This window comes from Neolamprologus brichardi, chromosome 11 (assembly GCF_056152115.1).
Source record: "Neolamprologus brichardi isolate AB-2024 chromosome 11, ASM5615211v1, whole genome shotgun sequence".
Lineage (NCBI taxonomy): Eukaryota > Metazoa > Chordata > Actinopteri > Cichliformes > Cichlidae > Neolamprologus > Neolamprologus brichardi.
Genome location: NC_142114.1, coordinates 6554301 through 6573512, shown reverse-complemented (window position 1 = coordinate 6573512; position 19212 = coordinate 6554301). Strand labels below are relative to the sequence as shown.

The window sequence follows — 19212 nt, the reverse complement described above, 5'->3', positions numbered from 1 at the left end:
ATGGATAACTCATCTACATGACAGAGCGGCTGTGCTTGTGCTTTCGTGTCACAGCACAGCCGATGCTCTACGTAACTACTGATTCACAAGAGGAAGTCATTTATATATCCATCCATTCGCTTCCGCTTATCCTTTTCAGGGTCACGGGGGGCGCTGGAGCCTATCCCAGCTGTCATAGGGCGAGAGGCGGGGCACATCCTGGACAGGTCGCCAGTCTGTCACAGGGCCAACACACAGGGACAGAAAACCATTCGCGCTCACATTCACTCGCACATTCCCACCTAGTGACAATTTGGATTATCCAATTAACCTATCCCCACAAGCTGCATGTCTTTGGACGGTGGGAGGAAGCCGGAGTACCCGGAGGGAACCCACGCAAACACGGGGAGAACATGCAAACTCCACACAGAAAGACCCCTGCCTGATGGTGGAATTGAACCTTCTTGCTGTGCGGCAACAGTGCTAACCACCGTGCCACCGTGCTGCCCTCATTTATATAATTGCCTCATAATAATGAAAGTAAACTACATTACTACTATGTTTTCAAAAGGGTAGGACTCTGTGTAAAATGTAACTGAAAACATGATGCGGTGATTTGGAAAGGATTCGAACCCTACAGTTTACCAAAAACATTTTAGCATACCAAATGCTGAGAAAGAAACGTTTAAAGGGAAACTGGGTGGCCTTGTTGATTACCAAAATCTTGCACAAGAGTGCTTGACCATAAAAGTGACATAATGTTCTACTGTTCCCTTGTCACATCACTTAAGTGATAAAATACACGTTTTTACTGTGAGATCACAAGAAAACCTTTAACTATAAATATCAGTGGGTGTGGACAATCGCGCAGTAAACAACCATAACTTCATACTACATGAAGGATCACAAATGCCCCTCAGGTGAATTATGTATTAATACAAAGGCCGTACATAATTCATAAAAGCTCACTATTTCAGCCGTTGCATGGACAGGATAACAGCAGATACTGTGAGACAATAGTAGGGCAAGCCAAAGCACACACCAGTATCCACAATAACATCCTTTGTCTGCTTAAATTTCACATCATCCATCATCATCTTAAGTGTTACATCCTATGTTTACCAGATAGTTTTATTCAGCACAGCAAAGCATTATTTTATCTTTTAAAAAGTTAATACAATTTTGAATATATGTACAGACACTCGCTTTAAAGTGACTGGAGTTAGAGGTGAAATGTGTAAGATTTAAGTATGTGCTTAACAAGTCCCCTAGAATTTTAAACGCTCTTTTTCTACAACAGCAGTCACCTGATGTTATTATGTGACCTGCAAAAAACTGGGGCTACAGCACAGACAGAGGGCTCCAACCCTCTTTCTCTCTGTTTTAGACAGTGCATTTGAGCAAGGTGGAGAGCAAGCAGCTGACAGATGCAAAGATCAGCACAGTTGCACAGTACTTTGATGAAGAAAACGATGAGCAGTTGTACGTCTGTGGTGTCAGAGTAAAGTGGCATATAACCACGTAACCAAAGTGATGTGTAACCACATGCAGCACAGGAGCGTGAATGCTAACCTGGAAGGAAGGAGGGTTACCGGTGCTAGTACTGTAGACTTTAGCCACATTCAGGAAACTAATCTGGCAATCTGTGTCTGCTTAGATATATAAGATTTGAAACATTATAGATGGCACAGACATTTCAGCGACATCTAAAACAAAATACAATTATTAAGGAACCCGATTAAGAGTTTATCTAAACAATGCGAAAATTGAACAACTGAGATTTATTCTCAAAGACAGTTATAATAGATGTATCTACTGAATATAGGATGCTAACCCGTCTATGCCAACCTGTACCTACAGACAGAATAACAGAGGGGTAACTTGTCAGTAGTGCCTTAAACATATATTCTTTCAACTTCTGTGGTGGCAACAAGCCTTCCAGTTTGTGTAGAAACCTTTGGGAAATAATTTGGTAAACATAATTTCCTTAGGGATTAATAACGTATTCTGATTCTGAAAACAGACCTTAGCTCCATTTCTGTGAAACCTCTGTAAACTCCTAATAACTTTAAAGTCGCTCAAGTTCATTTTATCATTATCATTATTTATTTATTATTTTGTTTATTATGCCACCGATGGAAAAACAGAGAGGAAAAACATTTTATTAAAAATCAAATCCAGAGAAAAAAAAATGCCATCCTGTCTTCCTTCTCCTGTTTCCTGATCAATGTAGCCATTACAAAGACTGTAGCCATGTAAATATGGTTAGTGATATGTGTGTGATATGATATGTATATATGTTTGACTGTGAGATTGTGCAGCTTCTCCATTATAGCATTACACAGATTAAGGAATAAATATTTCCACATTAAAAGTTAGGCAAAAGAAAAAAGTATCATCGCTTAGGATCTGTATCATCTTGCGTGCTACTGTGAAAACAATAGTAACAGAAATTTGACATATTTCACAAAGAGCAAAGAGAAATGAGGTCAGGTAGTTAAGGCTTACCTAGCCTCTGATCATGTACGTAGAGATCTTTGATCCCGAGTTCTGCTAGAGTTTTGTCCAGCGGTAACTCGCGTTGGCTGATGCTATCCTTCAGCAGCAGGACACGTGTAGGGTCGAACTCACACTTGTCACAGATGACTGGTATCAGAGCCTGGAGCGATATCAAGGGGTTCACCCGTACTACGGCCTTCTGGTTGCCATGATAGTTCACCATCAATCGCACAGTTTTCTGATACACAGAGGGGAAAATGATGGAGAAAATTAGACACGCAAACAGCTGGATGACATTAAGGAAACTAATAACTAATCAAGGATGAATCATCAAGTCAAGAAAAAAGATGATGTAGTTAAGGGAAAAAATACAACAAAGTTAACTGACTGATAAAATATGCTAGCCTAAAAGACATACTTAACTTATATATATATATATATATATATATATATATATATATATATATATATATATATATATATATATATATATAGTTATATAGTTATATAGTTATATTTCTGATTGATGTACAATAGCATATTTTGCTTTAAAAATATAAAAAGTAGAGGAGAACACACAGAGGATGACACTGCAATAATAAAGAGAAAGAAATAACAATAAAAAAAAGCACAATTCTACCACAGTACTATTGGCAGCCTCTTTTGTGAATGTACCAAGCTTATCAGCAAATTGTGGAAGAGGTGCTAAGTTGTTATAATTTACCCATTATATATGAAAATGTTCAGGTTGATGGTCATAGGTTTTCCAAAATAAACAGTATTTTTAGCCTGTGACATGGGTATATTTTAATGTTTCTGCTAATATGGTCACTAGATAGATGGTTGAAATACTCGAGACTATCGGAAGGTTAAACGGAAAAAAAAATAAATTTCCCATCTTTGTGACTGAAGCAATTTTTCCTAACCAACAATAATCAAATTAGCAACCAAAACAGGTAACTGATAGTATAATGTAATATTAAAATAAGGTGCAAAACTGACATATTTTTTTATTTTGTTACTGGTAGCCATTTCCATGTAGTTTTTCTGGTGCATCGGGAAAGGACAGTTTATTTATCGCTAACTATTGTTCAGTGAATCCGTTTAGTTACATAATTTCCTTAGGGATTAATAAAGTATTGTGATTCCTTACTTCTGACAATTTTATAGGTACTACACTAATTTTAAATGTTTGCATTTTACTGAATTTTGTTTCTAACATTTTGAACACCCCATTCATATCAACAAAACACATTTCAATAGCAGTGTGAACGATATCTTCCATAACCGTAGACTTTATTGCTGGGCTAACATATTAGACTACTGGGTGGATCCAATACACTGGCAATCGAAACAAGCTATTTCATTTGAGCTGTTCAAATTGGTTACATAATGAGAAGATGTGAGATAAAACAGAGAAGACCAATGACTGACAGGGCTGTCTGAAACAGTGTCAGCCTCTGGCCTAAGGCCAGGTGGGGTCAAAGGGAGAGAGAGCAGCCAGTGAGCCCTGAGAAGAGCAGAGAAATAATGCATGGTAACTAAAGGTAAGGTACTCATCAAATATTCAAACAGTAGGAGGAGAGTGAAGGCGAAGAAAAGAAAAGGCAGAGAGAAAGAGATTGATGCTGAATAGAATAAAACATCCAGACAGACAGTAAGGCAGAAAAAGCATACTAGACTTAAAATCAGTTTATAAACTCCAATAAGGGACTTTGAAATGCTGGCCAGTTTAATACCAACCAGCTTCCTACCTTAGAAATGGCCCTTACAGGATTCACTGGCCATGCTTTCTGCCAGTGGTCAGTGATAAAAGGCAGAGAGGGACAGGCATTACATAAGACTTGCAGTGAATGCAAATTTGATTTGTGAAAACATGAGATAACCCTTTGTGCAATCAAAACAACACAAATCCAAGCCAGGCATAAAAAAGAAAACATTTGCAGGTTTTAAATATGCTGTAACAGTATAGTGCAACATACAAAGCACATATGACAAAAGAGGAGGTAGCTCAAGGTGTCAGGATCCACTGCAACTCACCTCTGGCACTTTGGGTGCTGGTCTGCGCGCCACTTTCTCCTCCAAGACTTTTTCCTTGATAAGCACACAGGCCACGTTAAGGGAGCCCAACAGTGCGTTGGGCTTGAAGCCCAAAGACCGGCCCTCAGGAGACAGAACCTCCAAAGTGTGCAGAGCTGGATTCAGGTGGTAGCGACTACACAGCTCGACCAGCAGATCCATCAGTGCTTTACTGAGAGGGAAAGAGAGAGATAATAGGAGTGAGAGGAAACGTGTGTGTGTGTATGTGTGTGTGAGTGTGTGTGTTTAAGAAAGAAATGCCGAAGGAGATGAGAAGAGAAGAAAGGGAGGCAGGACAAAAGCTAGGGTTACAAAGTCTTCGAAGCTTAGCTGAAGTAAAGAGAACAGAATGAAACAATGCCACACTCTCACTTGATGCACTTCAAAATGTTAGAAACAGTGGGTGGTATTTTGATCTAAGCCATTTCCACAGACAAAATACAGATACAATGACAGCAGCAGTGATTTAAATATGAACATCAAAATGTTGCCTTTATCTGAATTCTTTCTGTACAAATAGTTTTCATTCATTTGAGGTTGATTGTTTGTATATTAGTAGCACCTTTTTCTGAGAATGTTCTTATCCATTTTAAACCCCTACAAAATCCATGTTATTGTTTAATATTGCAAAACTCTGACTGAAAGATAACACAGTGTATGTGAAGTAGACCTAAAACCTGAGCGCGTCCATATGCTCTATAAAAGGTAAGGTGGTTGCTGAAGATTTCACCTGTGCAGTCCATCTAAGAGTCTTTACAAAAAAGGTAGTGACAAAGCACTGGGCATAAAAAATAATGCCTCTGTCATTCACTTATGCCCATTGCTTTGTGTGCTGTTTGGATTGCGGTGCTCATGTGGAGGCCTATAGTACTACTTGTCAATCCTCACATAAAGAAACCTAGAAACAGTCTCCAATGTTTTCTGGGAACAGAGATCAGATGACAGAACTGAGAGAGATACTGCTACAAAGAGCACCATTGACAATCACTAACACATGGATGCAGACTGCAACTAAAACCAAAAACAGACCCAGTGTCTGGTGTGCTTCTCGAGATTCATTTCATACAAAACATGCCAAAACATAATGACTGTCTCTAAGCATTTACTCAATTTATTTCTATGTATTTACTCTAGCACTGAATATATACCTCCCTGGTTCACATAGGGTCATTTTTAACCATGTTATGGTCAAGCATTACTAAGCTGTAGTTTCAAGTACCTATCGTAAATATTTAAAGTGTGACAAATTACATTACGAGGGTGCACAGGGCATGTAGATCATTCATGAAGTGTGACACTGCGGTCATAAAAATAATATATTAGGTGTAATAATAATATTAATATGAGCATGACAACAAAAACACACAACCAGATAAAAACTAAATAAGTAACTGCCTAAGCAACAGTATTAATTCAGTAATAACATATACTATCATTCCTGCATTGTAAATGCCTAGTGCAATATCTGCACCACATTTTTCGCTATTTTTAAATCCTACAAAATAAACCCGCTCGTGGTGATTGATTATAGCAAATATCCTAAAGCTTGTTCTTTTTTGTCAATACTGAGATCATGTTTATTTAACATGACTACTCGACTTTTGTAAAATAAGTTTGTGCTTTAAGAGAGCAGCAAAGGTGCGTCAACTAGAGCAAAGCCTCTGAGAGTTTCTGAGTCCTTTGTGAGGCACAACTTCCCTTAATCACAGGATTAATAACGCAGGAATGAAAGTAAAAAAAAACAAACAAACACTGGAACTTTACATTGATAACTGAAGTTTATGAGATCAGGAGAATGCAAAGATATGCCATATCTTTATTCAACCACTGTTTCACTTATTTTTAAAGTAGAGAATTACGTCATCTCTGGTATAGTCATGACTGGAATGTGTTTAAATGAGACAATCTGTCCTTACGTTCACAAAACATAAAACTAAAAAGTCCCAAGCCCATAACCGTAAACAAGATAAAACAATATGTTGCAATGTTCTGGCACATTCCTGTATGTGCTATTTTTAGTCCTTGAATTTAATCACTAATTAACTATCACTATAGAATATAACAGGTGATATAAGTCTATGAGGAGACTTATATCACCTGTTATCACAGGTTATATCACCCTTTGACCTTAGGGTGGAGATGGTGAATGAGCCTTTGTATGAATGATTTGTGTTTACCCCTCTGTCATTGTCACAGTTTCCCGAGGCAAACTGTGTGGCGTGCGAAGAGAGGACCCAGGCGCAGACATTCTCAAACTCAAACTTAACTGATGATGAACCGTTTATTAAAGCAGACAGAACAGTACAAAATAAAAGGGCGAAAACAATGCAAACTAAGCAATAACCTAAACTGGGTAAACTAGAAAGGAAACATGAAGAACCCTGGCAAGTTGAAAACATAGGGAAACTCTAAACATGGCAATGTGGTGAGAAAAACCTGAAAGGAGGACATGGCAAGGGAAAACACAGACGATCTGACAAAGACTGAATGAGAAGGCACAGACTAAATACACACAGGAGACTAATGAGAGAAGTGGGAACACATGGGGGAAACAGCTGACACACATGAACATAACAACGTCACAGTGGAAGAGTAATACTAGACACGATGAACACAGGAACACAAGACCTCTTCAAAATAAAACAGGAAACATAAGACATGACATGACATGACAACCTGAACTTGACAACGTAAGACACAGACATGAACCACATGAAGGGCAAGGGAGACTTAACAGGGGTGGAAGACACAAGGGGAATCTAATAACAAAGAACTAGAAGAACCTAGGCATGATAAAAAATGAACTTAGAAAACCTGAAGGGCTTAAACATAAACTAAAACTCAAAACGCTGGGTCAAAAGACCCAGGATCGTGACAGTCATAGCAACAGGTTCTGATGTTTTAAGCAGCATTGATCATAATATTACCATCTTCTATTAAACACAGAAGGTCATACAAGGTCTTACCTTCATAGTGTCATAACAACCTGTGGTTTCTGGAATATTTAAAAGTGGAATGGGGGGCAGAGCCTTCAGCTTTCAGGCCCCTCTTCTATTATACTAGTTTTGCATGTTAGAAAGCCTCTATGACAATAATATGATACATAGTTTTCCTGGTGATGAGCATACAGAGGCATCTGATGGTGATACATTCTCTATAGTTATTAAAAGAGTCTCTTGTTGTTTTATACAAGAGAGACATCCCCAATTTTCTGCCCTAGAGACAATTGCCTCATTAGGGACAGAGAGCACTAGCAGGTCAGCCACTGACTCGCTGGGACAAAGCTTGTGTTGGAAATTGGAATGGAACCCCCTAACGAGGCCCCGCTGGCACAGCAAACAAAACATGCACAGGAGCAACAAACATACAGTTTTTCTGGTGACTGAATGAAGATCAACCTATAGAATCATATCGCAGAACTAACAATAAACTAAGGTTAGATTAGATTTGTATTTCGAGATATAAATAATAAAATAGCTACAGATATATGAAGATTTTATAGTCAAATAATATGAGATTAATGGGCAAAACCTTTGGTCATGATACATGTGACAATAAAATGAACAAATCAAAACTATGTTTGATATGGGCTTGTGTGGGCCTATTTTTTCTCACCTTCCATCCTCAGTCACATAAATCTGGTTGCCCTGTGGCAGGGTTAACTGTAAATCCACTGTGGCCCTCAGGATGTTCTCCTTGGCCTCCATGCCTGATGTCCCTCCCCCATCAGGTGTAGTGGTTCTGAAGATATGGCGTGGAGCGGGTTGAGGGGCCGGTGGTGGAGGTGGGGCATGGGCCTTCATCCTCCTTCTTGGTGATGAAAGTTGGAGAGATACACAAATAAGAATATTTTTTCTATTTCAGGCCATCCTTTTCATATGATACAATACTTTAAAATTTCCTAATGACGTATTTATTTTTATACAAACAAATTAGATATTATAAATATGTCTGTTTCCTCTGAATCATTACTGTATTTTTCTGAAGTTCAGTCAGTTACACAACATGACAGCCTATGAATACAACCCACTGCTACCACATCAGGGGCAGCCGGAATACTAATGTTGACTTTTTTTCTATCTTTCTGTTTCTGATTGTGACATAACTTTCCCTTCATTTAGATTACATAACAAACTACAGACACACCAAGATTATTATTTTGGTTATCAAGATCTCTGAGCCTTTTGCAGCTGTTCAATCTATGTGGTCTATTGCCTCTTTAATATCACTCCTACACTCCTACAACCAATGCCTGCTATCAAACAGCTTTCCAAAGGCAAATTAACATCCCTGCTTTGACAGAAACAACACCCCTCATCCATTTTTATTCCACCCCTGAGGAGAATGTATAAACATATCTGAACCTATGAATCAACAATGTTATAAACAGTAATACAAAATTGGGCTGACAGAACTGTAGCAGCATTGAGAAAATTAGAAATTCTATTGGGTTTGTTTTTCTTAACAGAAATAAAGAAAGCCATAAAGTACTGAATGGGCCAGGGTGCAGACCACGCATCATTGAATCTCTTTAAAATACTTTTAAGAAAATCACAAATTAAAAAAACGAACGCAGATGCAAAACATACTCCAGCCACACAGCTCCTCGTGAGCACTGTGACAGATGTCAATGACAAGCTCCTTCTTGTGTGTTTGACCTCGGCTTAACATAAACTGTACTTGCCCTGACAGACACAGCTGATTAGACAAAAATGAAACAGTTCATTCTCTTAGCAATGACGAGTGCCATATGATTAAGCACACACTCACTCTCTCAAGTATTAGCCTTGGATAAGAAAAGAAAAAACATCCCACTCACATCAAAAACAGTCCTTGTGCTGATTAAGTGTTCCGAACGTGTTATATATCAGACTGTTTAACTCTCGTTCCAAGGATTCGGAAGACACCCCGAAGAATCAGTGTAAGCATTTAATTGTAGACTCCGAAGTTGTTCAATCCAGTATTCTCGACTTTATCCCTGCCCAGTTTAAAGACAGCAAAATGAAGGACATTTGCACATGGACATAGCACAGTGAGTGGACTCTAACCTGGCTAAAGTTAACCATTAACAGCTACGTCACATATAAACTAACTCTCGCCCAAAGGGCTCATAGAGTCATTGACTCATTATCCAGTGCAGTGAGAATGTTTCACTTTTTGGAATTTGGAGTCAAATCACAGTGCACGTCATTTCTAATTATTGACTAGAAAATCTCTGACTATATACGCACCTAAAACTGTGTGTAGTGATGAAAGAGCAGACTTACAGACCTGTAACTGTGAGAGACTTTTTGCATTTTCCTGTTAACTCTGAGTCTTTTAAGGTAAACAGCACAGGGCTCTGTGGAACTGTGGGACTGGGTCCTGGCCAGGCTTAACACAGGCAGCTAGTATCCTCCTCTCTCTTTCGCTTGCTGTTTGTCTCACCGTAACATTTCCCTTTCCCTCTCTCTCTCTTGCTTTTCCTCGCTCAAACATGTACAAAGACTCCTTTAGAAGAAGCCTAGTCTCCCACAGAGTTAGAATGAGCGTAAACAGAGAGAAAGAGTGGGAAAGTAAAGAAGCACCAAGGAATGAAACGCAAAAGGAAACCCAGCTCTGGCACAGGGGGGCAGTAAGTGCTGCTGAAGAGACTAAGTTACAATGCTCACACACATACACACCTGCACACACAGAAAAGGTTACTAATGGATAGTTCATTTTACGTGACAAAACAGCATTAACAAGGATGGATTTCTTTTGCTGGCCTCTATTAAAATTCTTTTAAAAAATCTGTCCACAATACTTTCTGCACAGGAGTACACATCAGTTTCAGCAAATACATTGCTATAAGTCTATAGCAATGTATTCACATATATAAAAAAAATTATTGGTTTATACAGCAATGTCAGAAGTTTTTAACCCTCAGCATCAGCCGGGCTCCAGTCTATGGTGCATCTGAAATTAGAACATGTGGGCAGCTATAAAAAATTACCAGAAGGCACATAAATAAATATTTGAAAACATGCTTTACCTCTTCTATAACCTGAATATTACTATGCTCAATCTTGATCAAGACACTTGGGTTAAATCGTGACTGAATGTTAAGGCATGACTTTGTGTGGTGGCACACATATTACACTACAAAATGTAAACACTGCCAATGTGTACGTCAGAGTTAAGATTATTCCTGTTTGGTAAAAAGATTGCATAATACTAAATACATACTGGAGACCACCTTCACTTTGTTTTTAAATAGGGAAGAAATAAAGGTTAGACAATGTATCATTTATCCTTATTTGTCAGGGAAACACTGTAAATGGTCCCACGTTCCAAGATCTTATCAACCCAATATCCAGATATACTAGTGCATGATCCTAGTATATTATCCTCTATCAGAACCATCAAAACACATTTTTGAGTGGGTTGAGCAGGTGACCCATATGCCGAAAGGCTACTGCAGGATCCCTGGCACACTTCTTTATTCATCTGTTAAAAAAAGGCTTCTTTTAAATTTAATTTATAAGAAAAAAACATTAAGCTTAATCTAGATAAAGCACAAAAAATATTTTTATGTTTTATATGTCTTATCAGAATTAATCATTTATATTTCTTTCATGTATTTGTCCAGTAATCACACATTTGAAAAGTCCGACTTACGTTTTCACCTGATTACGCAATAGACACAGAGTGTGCACCACACATCCGGGACACTCAGGTTCTCCCTCCACACATGCATCTAGTCAGCATACCCTTTGAGTGTCATGGTGTCCCCGTGGCAACCTATATTTACACCACTTGACTGCAAAAGAAGGCAGATCTTAGTCCAGTAGCAGCTGTGGACTGGAGAGGCATGCACACCCAGGGTGAGTGACCCGGAGAAACACCAATGAACAAGAGACAGAGTGTGGAAGACTGAAATTGGACATATGAGCCAAGTAAAGCATTTGTTTGCAGTTGCTAGTCACAAAACCTTCTAATTCAGCATATGTCTTGATGCTCATATTACTATCAATGTGCTTAACCCCCACCGCATCTCAATGTCAAGTAAACCGAGTCTGGAAATGCCAGCTTCATCCTCTATATTCACAGTCTCACCGCTGTCCCTCTCACTACAGCAAAGTGAAAATTACAAAGCATAGAGAAGCAAATGAAAAAATGTCAACATTTATTTTTGAACCTCTGATTTTCTTAACAGACATACAAACAAATGTGTTGCCATAATAATGGTCTAGGCTTGCAGGCAGCATACAATCATTAGCTCTCCTCAGACTGATAAATCATATCCGGTTTTACTGTCTCATTTGCCCAAATGCAAAACATTTCACTAAATTTGCATACAAGCTGTAACCTTATTACATACTATAAATAGCCCCGAAGGCTCCAGTGTTAATATTTTTAGTTTGTATGAAACTTTAATTTACCTGATTATCAAGTCCTGACTTCTCCAAAAGAACCAAGTTAGGGCTCTGCAGAGTCTGATCAACATGTGTGCAGAGACCGTAATAACCCGTGGGAGATTAACAAAAAAAAAAGGAACACCCACAACACCGCAGGTGCTAAATGACTTGTTACTCATGGGATCAATTAGGTTGCTTACACTCTTAAACAGTTAGCTAACTCAATAACCTCAGATGGAACCAGCAACCAGTAATCCACGGTTGTGGTCAAACTGTCTTTTTTTTTCTTAGAGGAGGACGGACTGAAAGGACATGAGGTATCTAAGAGGCAGTCCTGCTTAAATTCTTTAAATGCTAATCAAAGCTGGTTCAATGCTTGAGCACAGGATGTACCAGACCAGCTTTTACAAAAGGATAATACCATCCCATTGCATTAGCTACATTCAAAGGTTATCAATATTTTATAAATGTAACAATTATTTTCTACAGTTAGATTGGTGCTTATTTATATTTAAGTATGGACAAGAGCAACTATTCTTATTGTAACAACCTTTTTGTTTCGCTGCTATTTCTAGCATGTAAGGGAAACAATATTTTTTAAAGAGTTGATGTTTTTTATAGCCTGCATAAAACATGGCAAGAATGCACAGGATAAAATATTTACAGCTGTCTCTGAGTGATCTTTGGGACATCACAAATTCACCACAGCCTTCTGCATGTGCACGAGTTTAGCACTGCTAAAGTATTCGTCTGTCTCCTTTTGATTTTTGCTTCACGTCATTCCTTGAACTCATGGAAGACCTCAAGGAAAAAATGATTAGGACGTAGGATGTAATTTCACCAACGATTTAACCACAACCCAGAGTATTTATTTCACAACTAAAGAGAAAAATCCACCTACTGTGGATAGCACCACTACACATCAACCCTCTTTTTTGTATTCATCTCTTTTGACATATATAGTTATCATGTCTGCTTGTGACCAGTGACTAAGAGACATGCTGTAAACAGTTTAGCACAAAACATGTACCAAGACAACCACAATTCTCCAAATACAGGAACGGGAAGCTGACTTAACAGACTGTCTGCAGAGCTGGAAAAATCATGCCTGTTTTTTCCTTTTCTTATTTGGTCTTTTTTGAACATTTATTAACTGGCCTGTTCCAGAGGGCATTTCCCTGTGTTCCAGCTACATTGTGGTAAAGCTCACGGGTGGCAAACAGACCAACAGAAGTAAGAGAACAAAAAAAAGACAATAAATGGTTAGTAAGAAAGAGAGAGAAGAGGGAATCTCAGGTGGCACAAAGCCTTGTGTCGAGGGGGAACAGGGGGAAAGGGAATAATAAGGGTGGAGCAAAGAGTGGAATGTAGAGGAACAACAGCAGGAAATAATAATTAGTTTATTCTCTATTCCCTAAGCTGCTGCTTGTTCAATTAGAGAGAACTCCTGCTGGAGTGACAGGAAGAAAAGAAGAAGCAAAAATTAAAATATATATATATATATATATATATATATAACACAAATCAGTGTAAAGCTTCAGAAAAGCTGAAAAGTGAAATATTATCACAGCATTTGTGGGGAAAAAGTACAAAAGCATTCATTCATAACTTTTGGCAGAAAGCCATGCCTTAAAGGAAGGTTTGCCAACGTGAAAAAAGATTGCATGCGCTCCCTTCTGATACCCTTTATGTGTTTAATAATAATAGCTTAAAAATGTCACATGTTGGTAAATTACTGATATGATTACAGGTTATTCCTTATCTTTCTTTGCAATGAAGGCAAAAGCAGGGAGAAACATTCCAAGGTTAAACATGTGCAAATCTATCACATTGAACACTCCAATACCTCTGCTTTATCACATCAGCTAGATGAATCCACCCAGCTTTACTCACACACATGCAGTCCGTCTGTCTTCCTCTGTGACAAACACACATACCACAGAGACTAACATATGACAGCAGGCTTCCAGAAATAAATCTGAGCAGTGCATAACAGCTGCACAATACAGGCAGATACAGTGTACTGTAGATACTGTCAAATATACAAGCACTACTTTGTTGTAAGGTGTCTGCTAGTGCTTTTTTTGCAGGGAGAGGGAGGGTGGGGGCAGAGGTTGACAAGTGGAAGAAAACAGAGTGGATAATGTAGTGAACCTAAGGATCACGATAGTTTATAAATAGGGCCAGTCTAAATGTCTGAAATGTCACTGATATAACGAAGCATTGTGCTGGAGTAACTATCTTATGAGCATAAGTGCTGCCTGGTAGTGCGCTGCCCAAGGACTGATTAATTTCATCCTACTGTGCCTGGCCTTGTAAAATGCACTGTTGTTGTTAATTAAAGGAGTAGCACTTCCAGTTAATTTAATTAATAAGCTAACTACTTCACATAAAGATTATACGCCAGTCTTGTGCTTTTGAGCCAATATATTCCATCAGCGTGTGCTGAACAGGCTTGCACTGCATCCACACCCTCTCTATTTTAAACGGGATGGCCTGAGAGCTAGATGCAGACATTACCAGATACATACTGCACTACTGCCAACAACGCATAGCCTCAAACGCAACCCTCTCTCTCCCATCTCAGCTTTCATGAGTTAAATTTAACTCATCATAAAAATAACACTAAGCGTCCAGCTGTTACCATGTACGCCCTTTGCTAAATATGCACACTGTATAGGCTTCCGAGCAAAAACAAAAAGAAGGGAACTCCCTTAGTCAGCAGCCCTGAGTTAGTGGCCGACCACATGGACCTTAATATTTTATGAAGTGGGTGTGAGGTTTGGAAAGGTTATGTCTGCTTCTGTCTTAAAATCATCTGAGACACCAGCTAGGAAAAGACATACAGTATGCTATCTTAGATTACTCTTAGTCTATCTATACGTGTGCAACACAAATGGCATTCAAATGCTATGCAAACAGTCAAACAGTAAGAATGGCATTTGAGTTCAGCGGACTCAAATGCTTCAAAGTAACGGACGTTTTTGACTGTAGCTAGGCGAGACCTCTCTTCATATACATCACTTATTAGTTCACACAGACATCCACATACAACAGGACAGGCAGCGTGGCATGCAGTAATTACCTCTGGGTGTGTGTATTTGTATGCATGCATACAGAATTTATCTGTAAAATCTCCAACCCCATCTTCCTGGGGGTGTGTTTTTGATTGGGCACCAAAACAAATAAACCAAAAAAACTGCAGATGTGTTTAAAGTAGGATGTGTGGCCCACCAGCGATGAAGCACATGACAGCACAAATCTGGACGTTGACGGTGGTAAGGCTGTTTTATTTTTCTTTTGCTCTTTGCGCTTCAAGAGGCCCTTTGAACAGCTAATAAGTGGGACCAAATGTGAGGTTTGGGTGGATGATTGTTACTGGGGACTGAACCATGTGACCAAAGTAAACTCACAAGGTTCTGACGTCACATGCATCAACGGCGTCTCAAGAAAAGAGAAAAGAATTCTTATTAAACTTTTACCACCTCAGTAAAACACTTTGAAGGATGGAAGAAAAGAAAAAAACAAGTGGGGAATTCTGTAAATTTGTAATTTATTTCAGTGGTTCTGCTTTAATTAATTCTCCATTTATTTAAGCCACTCTGCTGTTTCCTTATTGCTTCTGTGGGGTCGTGTACTAACCATAAGACCATGAAATAAAGCCATATTAAACAGACGCTTCTGCTCTCAACCTCGCTCGGCACACAAACAAGTACAGAGGCAGTCGCTTATTGACACACAAACACCCCAGGTCCAGACATGCAGAGGAAAACACCAGTGTGCTCATTAAGATTTCGAGAAAGAGGACTAGTCTGGTATAAATACAATGAACACACACTAAAAAAAGAGGGTGAGGTTAAGTAATGAAAACTATTTTGCTTCAGATGAGGACACATGTTGTCGGATGTTCATCCTGACTTTCTGTAACGTTCTCACTGGGAAATCATTTGTTTCTATTATTCAATTCAATTCAATTTACACAACAACTGTCATCTATACATCTTATATTGTAAACTGCAGACCCCACAGTATTACAGAAACAAACAAAAACAAGCACAAAAAAAAAGCCAACAACAATCAAACGTTATATTCATGCCTAATTAGACTTTCTTTAAAGCTTAGGAACTAAGGCCTTATTCAGTCCAACTTTGCACTACTGATAAAAACAGGCTTTGTAAGCACTGATACACAATCAAACATGCACATTCTCAGATTTCACTAGCCAGGTACAAAAGTTAAAAAAAAAAAAAAAGAAGAAAAGCAATCAATGGTCTCTTCCCAGACTGTTTGACTGTGCTGCATGTTAATGCAGTTTTATGAGCTGTGTTTCACGAGGGCGGCACTATGTAGTAAAGTAGCTACTCCCTGTGTGATGACGAAAGAGAGATCACAGAACAAAAGTTGTCAAGGTACATTTAAATGGGAAGAAATGTCACATAAAGAGCAGATAAAAAGCCATTTTGCTTCCACTGCCAGCTACCTCCGTGACCTGTGCGCTTTATAATTTGGCCAACAAGCACTTAAGAGTCTGGATTCACTGTAATTAAGAGTATCTGGTTAAAGGAACCTTTGCTTTAAAGGTCACAGCAGGAGAAAAAAGAAAAGACCAAAATTGTATTCACCTCATCAACACTATCAAGTGTTGCTGGTATTTCCCCTGAAGAACATCACATTTTACTGTTTATACGATAGTGAACTATTACTACATAACTACAGCACATGGACGATGGCATTTTTATGGTGTCCCGCTGAGTAAAAGGTATGACTCATCTAAATTAGATCAGAATTGACAAGGTCAACGACAGGGGCTCTCAAGTACACAGGTATGACCATAATTAGCACCCAAGTACCACATAATGATGCTGAAAGACAGAGCAGCTCACCAGGACATTGCACACTAATTTTCTTTTGCTGATCACCCAGTAAAATACAAAACAAAAAACAGACACTGACTATTATGACATATTATTAAAAACATAGGCAGATGAAGGCTATAATTTGGCCTTTTATATTTTGCCTTTCTACCCCTGGACAACAAAAACAAACAGACTGGTAAACATAAATCAGCAATACTGCTTTTAGGGTGGTAAACACTTACTTTTATCCCCTTGTAGCACAACAACATGTGAAAGACTAAGACCTGCAATCATAGTGTGTGGACTCTGTCGCCAACAATAGCATGTTTTGGCATTCAAATGTACAGTAGATGATAAGGAGTTACTTGGTATGATCTGTTGGAGTGTGCCCTAATATAAATTCTCATAACATGTAGGATAATCAGGTTGCATTTAGTTTATGTTTGGTTTTAAATGGCAGGCTCAATATGCAACTGGCGGCCCCACCCAAACTACACAATTAAAAGGAGCCTTTGGAAAGTACAGTTCACAGTTGTTGCTGTTCCAGCACCAGATCTTCATTAATGTCTCTCCATGAACCACCAAGGACACAGTTAAAATATTATGTGCTTCTAAGCCGCTCATGGTTTTTCCTATGTGTGTGGCAAACAGACTGGGCTGCTGGAACACTCTCTGTTGTCGGTGCTGACTATAGGCTGTGTGTTATTACTGGGCAGTCATATACACTTGAATGGGCAACGGGCCTATCTACAATAATTCATTGCCGTGGTAAAAAAAAAGAAAAAACAAAACAAACTTAAAACAAATAGCACCCTATAATATCGCGGGAACATTAGAACCGAACCCATTAGTAGGTTATGGCTTTCATAGTAAGACTAGAAATTAGAGACTGTTATGTTTAAGCATTCAGCCAAGGCAAATTTCCAGCTGACATTATTACAATTATCCAGAAACTTCTTTTAATGTTACGTAAACAATCAGAAGAAAAAACACTCACACACGAACTGAGTTGTAAATAGTCTGGTGTGTCGAGTGTATGTTTAGAAATGGGCTACTTACCCTAAAGGCGGCTTTGAGGACGCGCTCATCGCTGAGACTGTCTCCAACTTGAGATTAGCGGGGCTCGCTCCCAAAATGCGCTGTTACTCAGACTCGGTGGGCCATGACGTTGTCACCTGCGAGTTTTAGCATCGTACTTACAATAATTTATAGTCGTCAAATTTTATAGTATAACTCTAACAGGGAAAAACTGTCTATAACGTATAAGAGTGCACAACAAGTGACAGTGGGCAAAGATGAGTCAGTCTGCTGTGAGCTGAAGCATAACGGCCGCAAAGTGTCCCTGGAGGCTAGCAACGACCTAACAATCCGTACATGCTCACTATTTTTAAGTTATAGTCTATCCATGCTGAACATTCTTACTGAGTCATTCGGACTGAGTAACTTGTCATATCCACTTGTTGTAATCTTCGTATCCCTTCGCGAAGTTGTCAAGCCAACTGAACCATTAAAAAGACTACCGGGATGTCCTTTCAAACTAAAAGTTTCCTTTTAAAAACGCTAATTTCAAAGTCTTGCCGTTTTTGTGCGACTCTAATGTGGGATATATATTAGCTTCACAGAAAACATCTACGTTATAACTGTGCTATTTTCCCTACTGTGCCTCGCGTGCGGACAGTCTTGTAGCGCTTAAAGAGCATTAACGCTTTTATTTAGAAAGGAATCCCAAGCGATTTCCGTTATCTACATACTCCTACTTTGCCGAGATTCCCTTCAGCCCGCTTTCGTCAGCAGATCTAATGTCAATCATCCTCATCGGGACTTCATTCAGCGCCAACTGGAGAGCGTCGGTACGAATACCGTATAGAAATACCCTACTACCAAAACACAAAATACAACAACATAGCGTGTATACAAACAGCAATATGAACTCCAATTAACACACACACCTATCTCTCTCTCTCTCTCTCTCTCTCTCTCTCTCTCTCTCTATATATATATATATATCTATCTATCTATATATATATATATATATATATATATATATATGATGTATTATTATTATTTTTATATTTTGTTTGATGTCAGGTCTACAGCTGCCAAAGTCTGAGTCGTAGCTTCTAGGTGATAATACTTTATTTAAATTCTGCAATGACAATTCAAACCTTTTCTCCCAGCATGCTTTGTGCCACGAGAAAGCATAGACATGTAGTTAAAACTGTCCACCACAAGAGGTCACCATAGACCATACAGTAATCACTCAGCGACTCTACTTTAAACATTATAAAAGTTATAGGTCTTATTAGGTTAAGAGTATACTTTCTGTGGGTACACTGGCTATACTAAAGGGTTTATAAAGATATTTATGTGAAATGTATGATATGAAGCAGAGGAAGAAGAGGAAGTAGTAGAGGAACAAG

General features: G+C 38.7%; 1 protein-coding gene across 6 annotated transcripts in view; it reads right to left on the bottom strand.

The window, feature by feature from the left end:
- Positions 1-18292, bottom strand: part of cobl (cordon-bleu WH2 repeat protein) — a 53441-nt gene extending 35149 nt beyond the window's left edge. For 4 of the 6 annotated variants that reach the window (XM_087848036.1, XM_087848035.1, XM_087848033.1 and 1 more), the window contains exons 1-4: positions 17852-18287; positions 8173-8367; positions 4519-4729; positions 2488-2716 (exon numbers count right to left, since the gene is read on the bottom strand). In XM_087848036.1, the coding sequence (XP_087704162.1) occupies positions 2488-2716; positions 4519-4729; positions 8173-8367; positions 17852-17880 (664 nt within the window). In that variant the 5' untranslated portion in view covers positions 17881-18287. Of the gene's footprint in view, positions 1-2487; positions 2717-4518; positions 4730-8172; positions 8368-9376; positions 9596-17851 lie in introns of those variants that run through there. The other 2 variants (XM_087848030.1, XM_087848032.1) reach the window with 2 other exon arrangements.
- Positions 18293-19212: the final 920 nt, after the last annotated feature.